Source organism: Oncorhynchus clarkii, chromosome 28, assembly GCF_045791955.1.
Source record: "Oncorhynchus clarkii lewisi isolate Uvic-CL-2024 chromosome 28, UVic_Ocla_1.0, whole genome shotgun sequence".
In the NCBI taxonomy this organism is placed as follows: domain Eukaryota; kingdom Metazoa; phylum Chordata; class Actinopteri; order Salmoniformes; family Salmonidae; genus Oncorhynchus; species Oncorhynchus clarkii.
Window position 1 is genome coordinate 25151814 of NC_092174.1, and position 20270 is coordinate 25172083.

The 20270-nt window shown below is 48.2% G+C and overlaps 1 protein-coding gene across 3 annotated transcripts in view; it reads left to right on the forward strand.

The window, feature by feature from the left end:
• Positions 1-20270, forward strand: part of LOC139387435 (histone-lysine N-methyltransferase 2C-like) — a 151819-nt gene that overhangs the window by 107014 nt on the left and 24535 nt on the right. For 2 of the 3 annotated variants that reach the window (XM_071133608.1, XM_071133609.1), the window contains exons 25-41: positions 6676-6889; positions 6999-7091; positions 7363-7410; positions 8421-8567; positions 8715-8747; positions 8891-9007; positions 9264-9414; positions 11072-11319; positions 11478-11551; positions 11967-12209; positions 12466-14442; positions 14687-14997; positions 15146-16755; positions 16926-17104; positions 17217-17280; positions 17497-17729; positions 18022-20091. In XM_071133608.1, coding sequence (XP_070989709.1) covers positions 6676-6889; positions 6999-7091; positions 7363-7410; positions 8421-8567; positions 8715-8747; positions 8891-9007; positions 9264-9414; positions 11072-11319; positions 11478-11551; positions 11967-12209; positions 12466-14442; positions 14687-14997; positions 15146-16755; positions 16926-17104; positions 17217-17280; positions 17497-17729; positions 18022-20091 — 7812 coding nt within the window. The remainder of the gene's footprint in view (positions 1-6675; positions 6890-6998; positions 7092-7362; positions 7411-8420; positions 8568-8714; positions 8748-8890; positions 9008-9263; positions 9415-11071; positions 11320-11477; positions 11552-11966; positions 12210-12465; positions 14443-14686; positions 14998-15145; positions 16756-16925; positions 17105-17216; positions 17281-17496; positions 17730-18021; positions 20092-20270) is intronic. The other variant, XM_071133610.1, reaches the window with a different exon arrangement.

The following is a 20270-nucleotide window of genomic DNA, read 5'->3' on the forward strand; positions in this document are numbered from 1 at the left end:
ACAACACATCCCTCACCCAATATTTATAAGATGGGGGAGCTGCCATCTTCCAGTTCTGTAGTATTAGCCGTCTAGCTAAAAGAGTTGTATAAGCAACAGTGTCCGACTGGATTCTTGATAGGGGGGTACCCATGGGCAGTACTCCAAAAAGGGCTGTAAGGGGAGACGGCTCTAACAGTGTCATATATATCAGAGAAACATTTAAATATTAATTCCCAGAAACCTGACCGTTTATGACAGCCCCAAAACATATGCAACAGTGTGGCTGGTTCCACCTTACATCTGACACAGGTAGGATCAAAATCAGAGAATATTCTTCCAAGTTTGGCCCCCGACCAGTGGATACGGTGAACCACCTTGAATTGAATGAGGCTGTGTCTAGTGCTAAAAGAGGACGAGTGCACCCTGTGCAGTACAGATTCCCAGACGTCTTCCCCAAGTTCCTCCCCCAAATCCTTTTCCCATCGAGTCTTTAAAGGCACCAAAGAAGGGTTCTGTAAGTCATGAATGATTGCATATACATCTGAAATTGCGCCCCTAGGAAGCTTGTTCAGCTCCAAGATGCTCTCTATAGCTGTATTGGGAAATCCAGGTGTGTTAGCCCTGACAAAGTTTCTAGTCTGGAGATAGCGGAAAAAGTGGGATTGGGGGAGATTGAACTTTTCCTGCAGCTGAGAAAAAGAGGCAAATGTACCATCAAAGAATAATTGGGCTAGCGAGGAAAGGCCTAGTGAGTGCCAAATGCCAAAAGCCCCATCATTCAAAGATGGAGGAAATAAAATGTTCTGATTGATTGGGCCTGATAGAGAAAAGCCTCGGAGGCTAAAGGCTAAACGGAACTGATTCCAAATTTTAAGAGACTGCTTTACAATTGGGTTGGCACACCTTTTGCCTAGGGACACTGGGAGAGACGAGCACAGCACAGAGGAAAGTGCTGCAGGTTTACACGATTCAGACTCCATCTGGACCCAGAGTGGTCTAGGGCCAGTAGGATCAGTCTGCAGCCAGTACAGAACGGCTCTAAAATTTGCAGCCCAGTAGTATGTCTGAAAATTTGGTAGAGCTAAACCCCCCAATGACCTAGGCTTCTGTAGATGTTTTCTACCAATCCGTGGTACCTTGCCATCCCAAATAAAATGCATGAATGTTTGATCCAGTGAAATAAAAAAAGATTTTGGAATAAAAATGGGTAAACATTGAAATAAATATAAAAATTTGGGCAACACATTCATTTTAATGACATTAATCCTTCCGATAAGAGAAAGGGGTAGCGAATTCCAAAAAGTAAAATATTGTTTCAATCTGTCTGCTAGAGCAACAAAGTTTTCCTGAAACAAATTTGAATATTTCCTTGTCACTTTTACTCCCAAGTAAGTGAATTGATCCTGGACAATCCTAAACTGAGAACTTGTGAAAGAGCACTTTAAAGCAGCCTTGTTTACCGAAAAAAGCTCACTCTTGCCTAGATTCAGCTTGTACCCTGAGATTGATCCAAACTTTTTAAGAACAGATAGGGCACGTGGCAATGAGGTATCGGGATTGGAGATAAACAAAAGGAGGTCGTCAGCATATAGCGAGACTTTCTGTTCCCAGCCCGCCCTGATTATGCCTTGAATGGCATCATCAGAGCGTAGTGCAATGGCGAGAGGCTCGATTGCCAAAGCAAACAACAAGGGGGAGAGTGGGCAACCCTGTCTGGATCCGCGGTGCAAGGGAAAATAGTCAGAGGACAAGTTATTAGTCCGTACCGAAGCCATGGGGGAAAAATAAAGAATCTTTATCCACGCAATGAATTTGGGGCCAAAGCCAAATCTATAAAGGGCAGCTGTTAGGTAATCCCACTCAACGCGGTCAACGCTTTTTCGGCATCAAGTGAGACCACCACCTCCGGGTCCCCCGACGCTGGGGAGTACAGTATATTCATAAGGCGCCTAATATTGAAAAATAAATGCCTATTTCTCACAAAGCCAGTCTGGTCAGAGTGTATTACTTGGTGTAGCGAGCCTTCCATACGGATGGCTAAAAGCTTAGCTAGGATTTTGTAATCACAGTTTAAAAGCGAGATTGGGCGATAGGATCCACAATCCAGGGGGTCTTTGTTTTTCTTTAGTAGTAATGAAATTGAAGCCTGATAAAGACTAGGCGGCAGCTTTGAAGTATTGAGGCACTCTGCAAATAGTCGGGACAAGAATGGGCAAAGCAGACCAGAAAACGTCCTGTAAAATTCGGTTGGAAAACCGTCCGGACCCGGTGATTTACCACTTTTCATTGCGGACACTGCTGTTGCAATCTCCTCAAGCGTAAATTCTTCTTCTAGACAGTCATGGGAGTCTGTATCAATTGAAGGCATATTCAAGCCATTAAAGAAGGAGTCAATCAGCAAAGGGTCTTGAGGGGATTCAGAGGTGTATAGTGCAGAGTAAAATTGTTTAAATTGATCATTGATCTCTTTATGTATAACTGTGGTGGCACCAGACGGGGTCCTTATTTGTGGGATTAGCCGTGAGGCCTCAGATTTACGGATCTGATGTGCAAGGAGTTTACTGGCCTTGTCGCCTTGTTCATAGACTTTGTATCGAGCTCGCAAGAGTAACTGTTCAGCTTGCCTGGTAGAAAGCTCATCAAATTCAGATTGGAGTAGTTGGCGCTCTTTATGCAGATCAGAGGAAGGATCCGTAGCATACTTCTCATCCAATGTGGCTATGGACTCGCTCAGGTCCCGAAGTCGCTGGGAGCGAACTCTGTTTTGGTTGGCTGTATAAGAAATCATTTGGCCACGTAGGTATGCTTTGAGAGACTCCCATATGGTAGAGCAGGACATACCTGGTGTTGAATTAGTTTCTAGGAATAAGGCAATTTCAAAAGAAATGAAATTGACAAACTCCTTATCTGAGAGTAAAATGGGGTTGAGACGCCATTGATAACACCTAGGAGGTCGCTGGGGAAACTCTAGTTCAAGCACTAATGGTGAATGGTCAGAGATAACAATACTCTCGTAAGTACACTGCCGAAGGTTAGGCAGAAGTTTTTTGTCCAAAAAGAAGTAATCAATCCGGGAGTATGTTTGATGAACATGAGAATAAAAGGAATACTGTCTATCTGTAGGATGTAGGAAACGCCAGGCCTCAAACATAGCATATTTCTGAAGAAAGGATTGAATAAGTAGGGCACATTTAGATGGGCCTGTATTTGTTTGTGAGGACTTGTCCAGAACTGGGGACATTTTACAGTTGAAATCCCCCCCTAAAATCAACAAATGAGAATCTAAATTGGGAATAGCAGACAGAAAGGAAGAAATGAAACTTGTGTCATCCCAATTGGGAGCATAAACACTAGCCAAAACAAGAGGGGTAGAAAACAGTTCACCAGTTACTATGACGTATCGTCCCTTAGGATCAGCAATAACCTCAGAAGCTACAAAGGGAGTAGCTTTATCAACCAGAATAGCAGCACCTCTTGATTTACTATGAAAGTTTGAGTGGAACACTTGACCAACCCAGTCCTTACGCATCCTAAAATGCTCACCAGTCCTCAAGTGAGTCTCTTGTAGAAATGCAATATTTGCATTCAAACCCTTTAAGTGTGTCAACACCCTCTTACGCTTCACCGGGTTGTTAACCCCTTTGGTATTCCAAGAAATGTACTTGATCGTATTATTTTGGCCCCTCTGGGCATTCCCGTTATTCAACCCTGTCATTAGAGCATAGAATGGAAAAGCAATGAGCGCCCAAAACCCCCAGAATAACTTGTCTCAGAGTAATAATGTACGGTGGTAAATGTTTGGAAAAAGTACAGAAAAAAAAACAGAAAAAAAAACTAAAAAAACAGAATGACAACATTAGAACTGAACAATTCAACCTGCCCCCCCACCCCCTCCCCCCATCCCAGACAATACCTCCCCAAATGAGGTACAAGCCTAAATAGAACATGTTCTCTTCGCACAGTATGTCTGTGAGAGTGCGGTCTTAAACCTAAACCCACAGTCCCGCTCTTTAAAGTCGCGTTTTGTTAGTGGATCAAGCAGCAAAAAGAAAGATTTGTATGTATTTTTTTCAACAAAAAAAAAAAAAAAAGGCGAATCCCTTGTGCAAACGGAATGACAAAAGCACCACTTGTAGATGTATATAATTGTATTCCCCGTCTTATAACAGGCATTGAGAGAGAAAATAAATAAAATGTATAAAGGCTCTCAGCCAAAAATCTAATTTGAAGTAAGGAAATCGTAGTTAGACAATCAAAAATAATAGTAATTATAATAGTAGTCTAGTTGAAGCTGAGACAGCTTACAACCAATACCAAAAAACTACGTGTGCGCAACGTTGAACGTTTGCTGGGCATAAATGACGCTCAAAACTTTTAAAATTAAAGTGAGGCCCCAGAAACCGTGTAGCCTCGGGAGACATTTACTGTTTACTGGGTCAATGCAAACGGATGCAGTAAACAAATAACCAAAACTATTTTGAGTCGCTGAGACAATGTGTAAACAAACTAAATAGGTGAGCGAGATAAGGCACGCACACTAGATAATCAAAACATTAGATCACATCAAATAAGCCTGAATAGTTTCACCAACTATACAAGACTAGCCTGTTATATCTAAACATAATTGTACCACAAGTGGGGTACTTACAATCCACACTGTGAGCATATTCAAGACTTCTTGATGTGACGTTGAATGTGAGCCATAGCCTCATCCGGAGATTCAAATGTGTGGTCTTTACCCTCATGAGATATCCATAAACGGGCCGGGAATCGCAGTCCATACTTCACACTTGGATGGTCGCGAAGTACTCGTTTGGCCTGTCCGAAAGCTGCGCGCTGCCTGGAAACAGTGGGGGAGTAGTCCTGGTAAATGGAAAAGCTCTGTCCTTGAAAGCTCAGAGTGGTATTGCGGGCTCTTCGGAGGATCTCCATCTTCTCATGAAAAAAGTGCATTCGAAGAATTATGTCACAGGGCCTCTCCCCATCCCGGGGCTTTGGGCGCAGCGACCGATGGGCTCGATCAATCAGGGGCTTTTCATCTAAGGCAAGAACATCCTTCAGCAGCCCTGAAACGAAATCCGTGGCGCGATGCATTTCCGCGGACTCTGGGACTGATACAAGTCTCAGATTATTACGGCGAGAGAATCCCTCTAAACTCACGCAGCTCTCCCTCACCTTTTTCAAATCCGCAGCTAGGCGTTTAACTTCAGTCTCCAGGGATGTAGTTAAATCGGAGACATTAGTAGCGGAGGCCTCCAGTGCTGTAATCGTTGTAGTGTGTGACGCAGTTGTTGTTTTGAGTAATGTAATTGCCGGAACAGTCTCGTTACGCAGGATGGTTAAATCTGCTTTTAAAGTATCAGAAACCTCCTGTATTCTGGCCTCAATCGTAGCAACCACCTGTGTTTTCATTTCAACTATCTCAGAGCGTAGTAGTTTGATGGCCTCGAGAATGTTCATTTCAGCGCCGCCAGGCCAAGCCGCGCCCCCGGGTAAAGTGTGCGTCCCCGGGCCCTCAGACTCAGGAGAGGGCGGTGATGAGAACGGGTCTTGTAGGCCGGGTTTTCTCAAAGTCGTGCTCTTGGCCTTATGTTTGGTCGACATGCTGACATTCGGAAGCAAAGTAGTCTTGGTTTTTACGGAAAGGGATCACCAAATTAATATTTGAAAATAAATACGGTTCTGCTGCAGAATTCACATAAACTTTAAGAATACCACGGGAGCAAACGGAGAACACGTCAGTCACACATGGCGTCCCCTACCATCCCCCAAATGTTCCTTCCCTCAAGTATTAATCAGCAAAGTCAGTGCTAGTAGGAAAGGTAAGTGCCATTTGTTGGGGAGTGGGGGTGGTTGGGGAGGGAAGGCGGTTGGGGAGGGAAGGTGTTGGGGGAAGGCGTGAGTTCCTCTCTCTCTCTCTCTCTCTCTCTCTCTCTCTCTCTCTCTCTCTCTCTCCCCAGTCTCTCTCTCTCTTTCTCTCCCTCTCCCCAGTCTCTCTCTCTCCCCAGTCTCTCTCTCTCTTTCTCTCTCTCTTTCTCTCTCTCCCCAGTCTCTCTCTCTCTCTTTCTCTCTCTCTCTCTCTCTCTCTCTCTCTCTCTCTCTCTCTCTCCCCAGTCTCTCTCTCCCTCCCTTCCTCTCTCGTCTCAAACCCCGAGCTCTATGTCACCTTGTGTTGGCCCGAAACAGATGAGATGTGAGGAGGTGCATTAAGCCATGGACATCTGTCACTGCTGGTCTGTACTCCACAGCAGGAGGGCCAGGCCCAGAGACCAAGTAAAACCTAAAGGGCCCCGACACCCAACACAAAGGAGGAGCACATTGGATTAATGATTTAAATGGTAAACTAGGCTTTTAATGTCCCAGCACAGTGGTTTGGCTGCAGCAGTCATGTGTCCATCCGCTGGGGAGATAAGACATTGCTGATGGGGAGATAGCTACGTGGATCCATCTACACTGGTAGAGAGAGAGAGAGTCCACTGACACGACTATTGGCAAAAGCAGCAGAAGTGTTTGCCTCAATGCGTCCCCTTGTCAACTTTGTTCTGCATAGCATATAAAAAAATAAGAAATACAAACAGAAGGGATGGATCATGTTTCTGTGCCTCTTGATAAAAGGTGGGAGATATGAAAGGTTGTCAGTTATCCTGAAGTATGGTGTGTCTATGGAGAATTGACCCATGCTGTGTTGTCTAGGAGGCGTTCTTCGGTAAGGACCTGCTGGATAAGAGCAAGCAGAGCAGGCAACAGGCGGTGGAGTCTGGCCTAATGGAGGAGGGCCAAGCAAGGGCCGGAGCCGGGCCCCAGAGGGACAGGAAGCAACCCACCACCAGCTTCCTGGACCCCTCCTCGTACCCCCTCCTCAGTGTGACCTCGGGCACGTCCAGACCCACCAGACCACCAGGACCTCGTATGTACTACACAGATACACATAGAGACACAGACACTCACACACACACACACACTCTTTTCCATTGATCCATGCTGTGGTTCCTGACTGTCTGTCTTCTCATCCACAGAGCCCTCTGAAGAACCTCTAGTGGATCTGTCGGAGGTTCTCAACACGGATGCAGATCTCCTGGGAATGCTGGGGAAACAGACAGGTGACTCTGGTATGTCACTGATCTCTGAGGCTGTCATCGTGGGAGGAGTTTACTGCTAGCCTGGGATGTCTTGCTGTCTGTCTTTTCAAAATGTCACTTTCTCTTGTCACATACTTTTCATAATTATTTTGGACATCTTGTGTTTTGTTTGATCTTTATTTGACGTTGTTTCAGGTGTGTTTTGTGCGTTTTTGTTTGGTTTCAGTTTGGTTTCCTTGCTCTGTCTCCACTCTGTTTTATTCACTCATCTTGTGTCTTGATTTGGGTTCTGTTTCTGTAGGTCTTGATTTTTTCCATTTCCAGGTTGACACCTCACCTCCTCCTTTTGGTAAGGGCTCCATGGTATTAGTAGCAATAGTACATTCACATTCATTTACCGTTTCTGTGGCAAGCTTTTTAATTAGGCTGACTTCATCGCTCGAGTCTAGGAAGTTGGGACGTGTGTGTGTGAGTGTATGCGTCCGCACATTGGGGTGTGAGAGTGCTTCTTTGGGCTCATCTTTACATGCATGCTCTCATGTCAACAATAGCCTTCTCACATATAAAAGGTGTCCCCATCCTTTGTTTGGTTTTTGGTTCAGTTTGTGACATTCAAGGCAAACCGACTTTAGAAACGTGAGAGTGATTCAGATTCTCAATGAAACAATCGGTCAAGGACGGGCTCTATTCAAACTCAGAAAATGAACAATTTAGAGGCAAACGATTTAGAGAGAATGAGAGGCCTTGGTGAGTGGCCTTCAATATAGTGATGACACCGAAGGTCTCAGTCTCTCTCGTCCCTGCTCTGTGATTGGTGGAGAATGGCTTAGCAACTCCACTGAGACCAATATGCTTCCTTTGTTCTTTCTCAGTAAATACTTAAGATTCCCTCAGTATTTATTTGATTAAATAAAAAGTATTGGTAGCTCAGTTTGCAGCAGTCGTCCTGATGTTGATTGATAGATGTATGGATGGTTGTAATGTGTTTTGAGAGGATAGTAGAGATTGTGTTGAGATTCAGAGATTCATCTCAAAGGATAGCCTTCATGAGTAATCCTGCTAAGCTAGCACCGTTATCATCTTAATTTAATTTCCACACAATGCAGATATTCCCCTTATTTTATTCAAATGAGATTCAAAGTTTATCAGCTAGACAAAGTTCTAATGAAAATTGCTGAAGGATACATGTTTTAAACTACATTATATGGAGAATAAACACAGAATCACAGATTGATTGCAGTAATCTTTGAAGTCCGTCTACCTTGCATAGTTGTTAGTGTGTATATTTGTTAACACGTGTGTTATTCAATGTGTGTTTTGTATGTGTCTGTGTGTGTACATATGTGTGTGTTTCCTCAGCTGGTCTGGACATTGGACCCCTGACAGACAGCTCCCCAGCGCTGTCTCAGTCCGGCCGGAGGCCACTCCGTACGCTCCCAGATGAACATCTGGACGGGATCCTCAGTCCAGAGCTGGAGATGGCTGACGGTCTGGAGATGGCTGACGGTCAGTAAGGGGCCTGGTGGTCAACACCAGGTCTTGTGCTGACATCTGTTTTTCAGAACCCACATAGACACTTCACTTCTTGGTATAGCTCTGATCACTGAGTATCCATTTACTGAGGTAAATAATCTATTTTTCTTCTGGTTTTAGAATCGATTCTCAGCAAACTCTACAAAATACCAGGTTGGTTATTAGTAACCACTATTTTTGTAATCACTCTGTCCGTTCCTCTCCTTCAGAGAACCGGGGTTAAACATAACCGAACGTTAGTATTATCTGTCTCTATCCGTTTTAACTGTGTTGTCTTTGTTGGTGCCCCCCCATAGAGCTGGAGGGGAAGGACGTGGAGGACCTGTTCACTGCCGTCCTGAGCCCCAGCCATCCACCACAGCTGCCTCACCCCCACGGCCCACCTGGAGCCAGCCTGACACACCCACATGCAGGTATGATACCTATATTGATCCTGTAGCAGTTACTGGCAGTCTTTCGCTCTTATCTGAATATTTTATCAGACCTATGTGACCAGCTGGGTCTTCAGTGTACCACCAAACAGCCCACTGAGATAAAGCCTAGGCATTAGCTCTGGGAGCCAATCCAAGTATTCAGGTCTCAGGTGAGGTTGCTTGTCACGTGAGCATGGTTTGCCCAAAGGTTTGCCCAAAGTAATGCATTGATATAATAATTTGTTTTTTCATACAGGGAATGCCATGTTTCCACGGATGCCAATGATAAACGGGCTTATGGGACCTAACCAACGATTCCCTCTGAATCCGTCCCATCCCGGAGCAGAATCATGTATCCCAGATAACTTCTCCCCCCTACACCGCATGCCTTTCACTGACAATCCAAGGTACTAACTGCAAAACTTTCCTTGCTCTGGAAAGCACTCTCTCTATTCACATAATGATCTGACAAACTGTAATGAATGCTATGTCATACATGCCGGATTAGTATTTGAAGGTATCTGCCTAACATTTACATTTTAGTCATTTAGCAGACGCTCTTATCCAGAGCAACTTACAGTTAGTGCATTCATCTTAAGATAGATAGGTGGGACATATCTCAGTCATAGTAAGTACACAGTATGTAGCATAACTACACGATTCAAACACCTCAAATTGCAAGCATTGCTAGTGACTCAGTTACTGGAGGAAGCTTGTGGTCTACCAAATAATGAAAATGATAACTACATGTTTTTTTGTACAGTACCAGTCAAAAGTGTGGACACACCTACTCATTCAAGGGTTTTTCATTATTTCTACAATTTTTTACATTGTGGAATAATAGTGAAGACATCAAAACCATGAAATAACACATATGGACCCATGTAGTAAACAAAAAAGTGTTAAACAAATCAAAATATATTTTATATTCTTCACCCATTGCCCTGATGACAGCTACTGTATGCACACTCTTGGCATTCCTTCACTCTGCAGTCCAACTCATCACAAACCATCTCAATTGGGTTGAGGTCGGGTGATTGTGGAGGCCAGGTCATCTGATGCAGCACTCCATCACTCTCCTTATTGGTCAAATAGCCCTTACACAGCCTGGAGGTGTGTTTTGGGTCATTGTCCTGTTGAAAAACAAATGATAGTCCCAACAAGCACCAACCTGATGGGATGGCATATCGCTGCAGAATGCTGTGGTAGCCATGCTGGTTAAGTGTGCCTTGAATTCTAAATAAATCACAGACCGTTTCAGTTCCTCCATGCTTTACGTTGGGAACCACACATGCAGAGACTATCCGTTCATCCACACCGCGTCTCACAAAGACACGCCAGATGGAATCATCAGACCTAAGGACAGATTTCCATTGCTAATGTCCATTGCTCGTGTTTCTTAGCCCAAGCAAGTCTCTTCTTCTTATTGGTGTCCTTTAGTAGTGTCTTCTTATTGGTGTCCTTTAGTAGTGGTTTCTTTGCAGCAATCGACCATGAAGGCCTGATTCATGCAGTCTCCTTTGAACAGTTGATGTTGAGATGTGTCTGTTACTTGAACTCTGTGAAGCATTTATTTGGCGTTTCAAAATTCTTTAAAGTTTCCGCATTGACTGACCTTCATGTCTTAGTTATTATGTACTGTCGTTTCTCTTTGCTTATTTGAGCTGTTGTTGCCGTAATATGGACTTTTACCAAATAGGGCTATCTTCTGTATACCCCCTCAAACGCATTAAGAAGAAAGATATTCCACAAATTCACTTTTAACAAGGTACACCTGTTAATTGAAATTCATTCCGGGTGACTACCTCATGAAGCTAGTTGAGAGAATGCCAAAGCTATCTTCTAGGCAAAGGGTGCCTACTTTGAAGAATCTCAAATATATTTAGTGGAACACTGTTTTGGTTACTTACATGATTCCATATGTACTATTTAATAGTTGTGATGTCTTCACTATTATTCTACAATGTAAAGAATAAAGAAAAACCCTTGAATGATTTGGTGTGTCCAAACTTTTGACTGGTCCTGTATATTTCTCAAATTCGTGTTCTTGTGTCCTTCCTATAGGGACAGGAAGTTTAATCAGATGGCCAGAGAGGCAGTGGGTTCGTGGCAGGGGGCTCCTGGCCCTGTCCACGGTGGCCCAGGCCCCACCCCTCTTCCTGGTGCTGAGGGGGGCGAGGCGGAGGCCATGTCCAATGCCCAGAGGAGCACACTGAAGTGGGAGAAGGAGGAGACTCTGGGGGAACTAGCCACTGTGGCCCCTGTCCTCTACACCAATGTCAACTTCCCCAGCCTCAAGGATGAGTTCCCAGGTGTGTGTGTCACAGTCACATCTTTGTGCATATCCAGCCATTACCATGACTTCATTTACAATTGAAGATGGTATGAGAATTGAAGATGATATCAGATGTCCTTCTTGAGCTGCAAGCATGTTGTTGGTCTAATATTTAAAAGAATATTGTCACTTTAGACTGGTCTACAAGAGTCAAACAGATTGCAAAGCTGTGGAGGAAAGCAAGTTCGCAAGACAGGGCCCCGTATGTGGTAAGATGCCTTTAATTCTGCTTAGATTACATTGTCCCCAGTAGACATCCATTGGAAATGTGAGAATCCCAAATAATTGAGTCTGATCTGGTATTTTTTTATGAGTCAGACTAAAAGTATTACATCATTTTTTGAAAAAGCCAGCGCTATTTCAAATCCAGCCGTTCACAGATGACCCTATTAACAGAAGAACCACAGTTCTCAGCGTTAACCTCACACAGAACCTGTAATTACGTTCAGGAGAAGTAATTTTATCTGGCAGAAGCCATGTTTTAAGGACATGCACTTGATAAAAAAATCTACTGAATAAAACAAACTAGTAATAGTCTCCTAAGATTTCCATGGCACCAACTGAAATTATTTATTCTGTTTGTGTCTGCACGCGTGTGTGTCTGCGACTGATTTTGCTCTGCAGCAAAAAGCGAGGGACAACAGGGCTGCTCTGCGCATCAACAAGGTTCAGATGTCCAACGAGAGTCTGAAGAGGCAGCAATCGCAGCAGCTGCCGCTGTCCCAGCTGTCCCAGCTGCCCCCGGCCTCACTGCAGCCTCCCGACGAGGTGTTTGACCCCAACATACCGCTAGACACAGACTTGCTCTTTAAGGACCCTTTGAAACCCAAAGAGTCAGAGCATGAGCAAGAGTGGAAGTTTAGACAGGTAAGGTTGTATTCAGAGAGGTGAGGTAATAGTGTGTGCAGGCAGGTTAGTATGCTAGTGTGTGTGAGAAGCAACCAGTTCAGATGCAGTTTAGGAAGTCTTCTCCCCCCTCCAAAAAAAAACAAACACAGTAGTTAAATAGTCTCCTTGTTGGTCTTTTGGGATTTAGGGTGCTAAGCAAACATGCATTGCTTGTTCAGGTTACTATTTGAAAGACTAAAACATGTTTTGCCCTTTCATCCTGTTCCTACAACAGCAAATGAGACAGAAAAGCAGGCAGCAAGCTAAGATCGAAGCCACCCAGAAGCTGGAGCAGGTGAAGAATGAGCAGCTGCAGCAGCAGCAACAGCAGTCAGGCAGCCAATCGGAGGGAGACGGTAACAACAGCGGCAACCAGAGTCCTTCCTCCCTGCACGGCAGCAACGGCAGCATGTCCCCCATGCAGCACAGCACCGGGGGGAAAGAGGGCTTCATCCAACGTCAACTCCCAGGAACGCCCACCTCGGGGCCCCCTGAAGATGTGTTCCTGCGGCCCCCTCCTCCCCCTCCTTCAGGGGGGTCCTCTCAGCCCCAGTCCCCCCAGGTGTTCTCCCCTGGCTCATCCAGCTCCAGACCCTCCTCTCCCTGGGACCCCTATGCCAAGATGGTAGGGACCCCCAGACCTCCAACTCTGGGGCCCAGCGCCTGTCGCAGGATGTCCATGGAGTCTGGCAAGTCTCCCACCTCTTTGATGGAGCAACAGGACAGAGGGAGGCTCACGTCTCCGGCTCATGAGGCTTTTGGCTCCCCCACGTCTATGAGTAGGGAGATGGATCCCTATGCCAAGCCCCCTGACACCCCCAGGCCTGTTGCTGGGGACATTGACCCCTTCCTAAAGCCTATGTGCCCACCCAGAGTCAACCAGGGTCCCCAGGGAAGGCCCCTGATAGGCTCTCCAGTGCGTGGAGACCCTTACTCTAGACCCATGATCCGCCAAGAGGCCTACCAACGGATGGCTCAAAACAGAATGATCCTGTCAGACCCTTACTCCAGACCTCTGTTAGCTCCCATCCCGGGGAGCAACGAGCAGGGCTCAGTCCCTCAGTCTTTGTTCAAGACCCCCATGCCTCCACCCCAGGCCCAGGACCCCTTCAACAGACCAATGCCTCATCCCCCAGACCGATTCTCTCAGCAGGGAGACCCCTACGCTCAGGCCCCTCTGACCCCTCGACCTCATGATAGCTTCACCAGTCCACCGAGGATGGCCCAGCACCATACCCAGGGCCACCCCTTCCCCCAGCCCGGCCCAATGGCACAGTTACCCAACCGAAACCCTTACGCCCATGCTCCCTCTACTCCAAGGCCCGACCACTTCACATATGACCCCTTTGCCCAACCCCCAGGACCCTCATCAGACCCCTATAGTCAGATGCCAGGTACCCCTAGACCTATGAATGACCTTATCAGCCAACTTCCTGGAAACAGACCATTCTTTGAGTCCGGCTATGCTCGACCTCCAGGCACTCCTCGTCCAAACGACAACTACAGCCAATCCTCTGACCCTTATTCCCAGCAGCCCAACACCCCTCGCCCTGGTATGAACCATTTCCACCACCCTCACCCACACCCCCAGCCCCCCGGTCAGAGGATGTCCCCCGGGCACTCCATGGATCCCTACACACAGCAACCTGGTACCCCTCGGCCCCCCAGGTTCTCAAAGTCCCTAGGCAGCCAGAGACTAGCCCCCATGGATCCCTACGCTAGTCAACCTGGAACACCCAGGCCTTTGAGCGGTGACATGTTCTCCCAGACCCCCAGGCCTATGCTGAATGACCCGTATGCCCAGGCTCCAAGCACCCCGCAGCCAGGGATGGGGTCTGACAGGCTGAGCAGACTGCAGGGGCAGAGGCCTGGTCCCATGGGGAACCAGGATCCCTTCTCCCCTCCTCAAAGCGTTAGGCTCCAAGATGCTCCCTTTCCACACCCTGGGTCACAGACACCAAAGCATCACGGTGGGATAGCCGATGAGGGATTTTCTCCATCGCCGTCCAGACGGCCCAACCAGACGTCTATCCATGATCCTTACGAGCAGGCGCCCATGACCCCACGTCCACAGCCAGCAGACAGACCAGATATGAAGGAGCAGCAAGGCCAGGACCCTGGAGGACAGCTGCAAAACCCCTCCCAGATGCCTGGAACCCCCTCTGAGGTTCAGAGTGTTTCTCTGGCCGACAGTGAGGAGAGACTCAAACAGGTAGGACTGACGCTATTTAAACTGCTCTTATCTTCATTTAAAGTATTATCTTCCAGATAAATTTCACCCGTTTCAGTATTCACTTAAATTAACATTTGTATCCCTTGGCAAGCTTGAAGCCACGGTAATTAATAGCTAATACAATTCAATCACTTTTTTTTTTCAATCAAATATTCAGTAGAGTTCTGGCATGAAACATGAATTATCTAGTTGGAGGTCTGACAGCTCGTGTTGTTTTATTTAGCGTCAACGCATCCGAGAGCTGATCCTGAAGCAGCAGCAGCAGAGGAGTGCCATCCGCCAGGAAAACGCTGGTATCATGGCCCCTGGCCCTGGGACACCTCGACCCTGGCCGCACGAGGGCCACGGACAACAGGGCGAGATGTTCAGCCGGCCCCCTCCACCTTACCCTGGGCCGGGCCCCATGAGCGGACCAATGAGGTTCCCTGGATCTGGACCCTTCCCAGGGGACCAGCGAGGCCCTTTCCCTAATGAGGGCCAGTTCCCCATAGGACAATACTCGGGTGATCCTAATATCAGACATCAGGGGCCAAGGTTTGTAACTGATATTACTGTCCTTACAGACTTAATAAATAAGACTTCTTAGTCTACGAAAAAACAGAGTCATTCTAGATTGAATGTTTCGGAGGTAACTCGGCACTGGAATATGTGTTGAAATGTATTTTTTCTTTCGATTGCTCAGGTTTGCATTTCCACCTGGTGGGCCGGGACCTCATGGTAGCCAGGAGTTCTTCCCCAGAGGCCCTCACCCCATGCAGGACATCCACCCGGGGATGAGACGCTCCATGTCTGTAGATATGGCCAAGTCCATGGGGGGCAACCCTATGGGGCTCCCCCAGCATTTCCCTCCTAGTGGTGTGCCAATGCAACAGCACAACATTATGGGCCAGCCTTTCATCGAGCTGAGACACAGAGCCCCTGACAGCAGGCTTCGTCTCCCTTTCGGGTCCTCTGGCATGCAAGGGAACAACATGGATCCCGACCTCCAGCCCCAGAGGCCTCCTGGTTTCATGGGAGGGCTTGAATTCCGCTTGCCTCCAAACCAAGGCCCCAGGATGATGATGGAGTCAATGGGGGACCAGCAGATGAGCCAAGGCCTGCTGTCCTCCAACATTGAGAACTTCCACCAGCATCAGCAGGCCCAGATGCAAGGGGGAGCCATGCCAAGGCAAGCCCAGCTAATGAGGTCCATGAGCCAGCCTGCTTCGAACGAGACCCAGGGTATGTCAGCTTCCATGATGATACCTGGGCCTTCTGCTGGGAAGAGTGATGGTCAGGGAGGAGTCTCCATGGCTACCAACAATGACGGAGTGGATGACAAACTGGACACAGACGAATCGGCCGTCAAGGACCTGGAAGATGTTGAGGTGAAAGACCTAGTCGATGCCGATCTGGACAACCTAAATCTGGATCCGGAAGAAGACGGCAAAGACCTAGACCTAGAGACCAATGACCTGCACCTGGACGACTTCCTGACGTCGGGGAAGTTCGACATCATTGCGTACACGGACCCCGACCTGGACGACGTCAAGAAGGACTTGTTCAATGAGGAACTAGACCTTAATGACCCCATGGAAGACCACAGCGACGCCTGTGACTTCCAGAAGGCCTTGTCTGCGAAGAGGAGTTCTAGCTGTGGCGGTGCTGCATCTTCCTTCTCCAATTTGACGTCTGGAATGGGGAAGTCAGAGGAAATGGCGGAGAAGACAGCTGATGTGAAACAGGAAGTGAACTGCCGCCAGAGCTCCGCCTCCTCCCTGCCTTTCGAGTATAAGATCAAAATGGAGGACAAAGACAACCTGTCTCAGATGTCCAATGAGAGGACAGAGCAACAAGCAGACGGAAACACTAACAAGCAATCAGGAGTGCTCTCTGCCTCCACGCCAGTACTCTCTAGCTTACTAATCAAGCAGCAACCAGAGGACTCCACCTGTGACAATCAAGGCAGTGGTAACTCTATGACACAGCCAAACCAAGACACTCAGAACAACTCTGGACTTAGTATGGGATCTCAAACCATGGATCCAACTAACAGGGGAGAAGAAGAAGGAGAAGCATCCATGTCTACCTTTGAGATGGACCAGAGTGGGTTGACCCCGGCCCAGCAGGCCCTGTTGGCCCAGACATTGGGCCAGGCGGGGCCAGGGGGGCACAGACCCCTGCTGCTGGAGGAGCAGCCCCTCCTCCTACAGGACCTGCTGGACCAGGAGAGGCAGGAGCAGCAGCAGCAGAGGCAGATGCAGGCCATGATCAGACAACGCTCCTCTAGTGACGCTTTTTTTCCCAACATTGGTAACTAGACATTTTTTGTTTAGGCTAAATGCTTTATGCCAGTTCAAACGAGTTATTCACTTTCACATTGATATGAGTCGTAAAACAGTATAAATGTCAGTGATATGCATAGAGGAATTTGTGTCTTATGTAATGGGCAAGTTGCTGACCACACTTTTTTTTGTCTGCAGATTTTGATGCCATCACTGACCCTATAATGAAAGCAAAGATGGTCGCTCTGAAAGGCATCAACAAAGTCATGGTTCAAAACAACATGGGGATGACACCAATTGTCATAAACAGGTTTCAACCTGGTCCTGCGGCACCATGTCCTGAAAGCACCCCTGTTCCTCCACAGGCCGTTGGACAGGTAACTGAAACACTTAACCAAGTCAGCTCTCTTAAGTCGTCTTTCATACACAAAGCATACTAGGAAAACACAAATTATAATATCAATTTATTGTTTGTCAATTTCAAACCAGGATGGCAAGCTGACACCCTCAGTGACAAGGCCCAATCCTCCCAATTTTGGACCAGGTTTTGTCAGTAAGTTCACCTCTGTTAACATTCACAATCGTCAGTAAATGTATCCTTTTGATTTATGAGCCATAGTTCAATAATGGTATAAATCTGTAAAAGTAAAAAATTCTGTCTCCCCCTCAGATTTTCTTGGCTTTACCAGGCTTAGCCCAAATTGCTTTTGTAATAAATATTGTTAATGTACATATGTACTATGAAAACGCACTCTGTCGCTTCCCTCAGACAATGCTCAAAGGACTCAGTACGAGGAGTGGCTCCAGGAGACCCAGCAGCTGCTCCAGATGCAGCAGAAGTTTCTGGAGGAGAAGATCGGCGCCCACAGAAAGTCCAAGAAGGCCCTGTGTGCCAAGCAGAGGACGGCCAAGAAGGCTGGAAGGGAGTTCCCTGAGGAGGACGCAGAGCAGCTCAAACACTTGACGGAGCAGCAAGGTGTAGTGCAGAAACAGCTGGAGCAGGTACGTAATGTCACTTTCTTCATCAGTACTATACCACTGTCTTACCATAACACTAGGCTATGCCCTCAATTCAACCCTCAAACTGCCCTTGCTTGGAACTAAGTTTTGAGACCAGACCAAAATGTTGACTTTTTTTCCTTCAGTTGACCAAACATCCTTTCAAAGCTCCTTGTAATTGTCCTAATTATGTATTGAATTATGTCAATACAAATGTTGAATTGTTATTGTCTGTCTTGCCAGCTGTTTGTCCATGTTCTTATGTAATATATATTTTCGGTTCTTGTCCTTTTAGATCCGGAAGCAGCAGAAAGAGCATGCTGACCTGATCGAGGAGTATGGTGTGAAGCAGCAGCAGGGTGGCAGTGCCATGCCTCCCACTGTGATGCCAGCAGCAGTGCCAGGAATGCCACCAATACAAGGCGGCCCTGCCGGCATTGTACCGAGTGGGCCTCCAATGAACCACCCATCTATGAACCACATGGTGCAGCAGGTGCCAATCCATCCAGGCCAGCCAAACGCCCCCCCAAAACGAATGCCCGTGCCCAACGCACCAGCAGGCTGGCATCCTGGAGCTCCCATGCCCATGGGTGGACCCAATATGCCCCCTCAGGTTCCCATGGGAAACCCAGCTCAGCAGCCTCAACTGCCCATGGGCAACGTGCCTCAGCAGCCCCCACAGATGCCCCAGCAGATTCCTCCCCAAATGCCCCAGCAGATTCCTCCCCAAATGCCCCAGCAGATGCCTCCCAAAGTGCCCCAGCAGATGCCTCCCCAAGTGCCCCAGCAGATGCCTCCCCAAATGCCCCAGCAGATGCCTCCCCAAATGCCCCAGCAGATGCCTCCCCAAATGCCCCAGCAGATGCCTCCCCAAATGCCCCAGCAGATGCCTCCCCAAGTGCCCCAGCAGATGCCTCCCCAAGTGCCCCAGCAGATGCCTCCCCAAATTCCCCAGCAGATGCCTCCCCAAATGCCCCAGCAGATGCCTCCCCAAATGCCCCAGCAGATGCCTCCCCAAATGCCCCAGCAGATGCCCATGGAAAACCAGCCTCAGCCTCAACCCGGCGGGGTCAAACCCCCACAGGGCTCCGGTTTGAAGTTTGACGACAACAACCCGTTTAGTGAGGGCTTCCAGGAGAGAGAGCGTCGGGAGAGGCTGAGAGAGCAGCAGGAGAGGCAGAGGGTTCAACTAATGCAGGAAGTAGAACGTCAGCGCGCCCTAAAACAACGCATGGAGATGGAACAGCAAGGCATGCTGGGGCCTGACGGGGGGAACACGGTGCCTCTCTCTCAGATGCCGTTCTTCAATGCTGAGCTGCCCCAGGACTTCATGCAGCATTTAGGACCGATGTTTCCCCTGCAGCAGCCCATGCAGCCAGGGATGGGCTCTCCTCCCGGGGCCTTCATACAAGGCGGAGACCGGAGGCCAATAATGGGTAATGGGATGATTCCTCAGGACATGGGACCTGGTTTTGGGCCTGATAACATGGTACTACAGGGTAACTTCGCCCAGGGTCCACACAGACCCCGGAGGTTCAGCGGCCCAGGCTTGATGCCACAGATGCCCGGGGAAGGCCCTCCATTTGGGAGCGGCAACTCCACCACGCCCCTGCCTTCCAACTTCCCCGGCTCGGGTCAGTCTCTGATCCAGCTCTACTCCAACATCATCCCGGATGAGAATGGCAAGAAAAAAAGAAACAGGAAGAAGAAGAAAGACAATGACGATGCAGATTCTGTGAAAACGCCGTCCACGCCGCGCTCTGACCTGACTGCCCCTCTGACGCCCTGCCGGTCAGACACATCCTCCACACCCACCAGGAACAACGCCCACCTTTTCGGGGACAATGACCTTTCCAGGTCCCCCTTACTTGGCTCCTCCACCTCTACCCCCAGCCATAGCCACTCAGAGCTGGAGAGGCAGCTCTCTGGAGGGCTGGGTGGAGGGCTGGGTGGTGTTGGGCAGCCTGTAGGGATGGGTAGCCTCCCATCAGACATCTCCCTAGCCAGGGCCCAAGCTCTGGAGCAGGAGCGCATCCTCAGCAACATTAAGCTGGAGCAGACTGAGAGCATCGAGTGCCACGGACCCAGAGATGGCACCTCCTCGCACATGGGCTCAGGGATGGGCACGGTGAAGGAGGAGGGTGGAGCTGCAGTACAGAGCCCCTCCCACGGCGGGGGAGCAAAAGGGGAATCTGGGAGTAACAACGAGCTCCTCAAACACCTGTTGAAGAACAGGCAGACGCCTCTTAATGGACCAGGGCTTCTCCACCAACGGTCAGACAAGAGCCTGAGGTCTGAGGAAGAGGAGGCGGATGCAGACTGCAAGGCCCTGCTGCTAAGGCAGAGCTCCATGGACAGCAACGGGGTGAGTCGGTCTGGTAGATGAGGCACGGCAGTGGAGGTTGGTGAAGGCTCATTGTAACAGTTTGGATGGAATAAATGGAACGATCCAGTTCCATTAATTACAATAAGTCTATCCTCCGATTTCTCCCTCCACCAGCCTCCATTGAGTCACAGTGACCGCTAGCTTGCTACGTAGGTAGA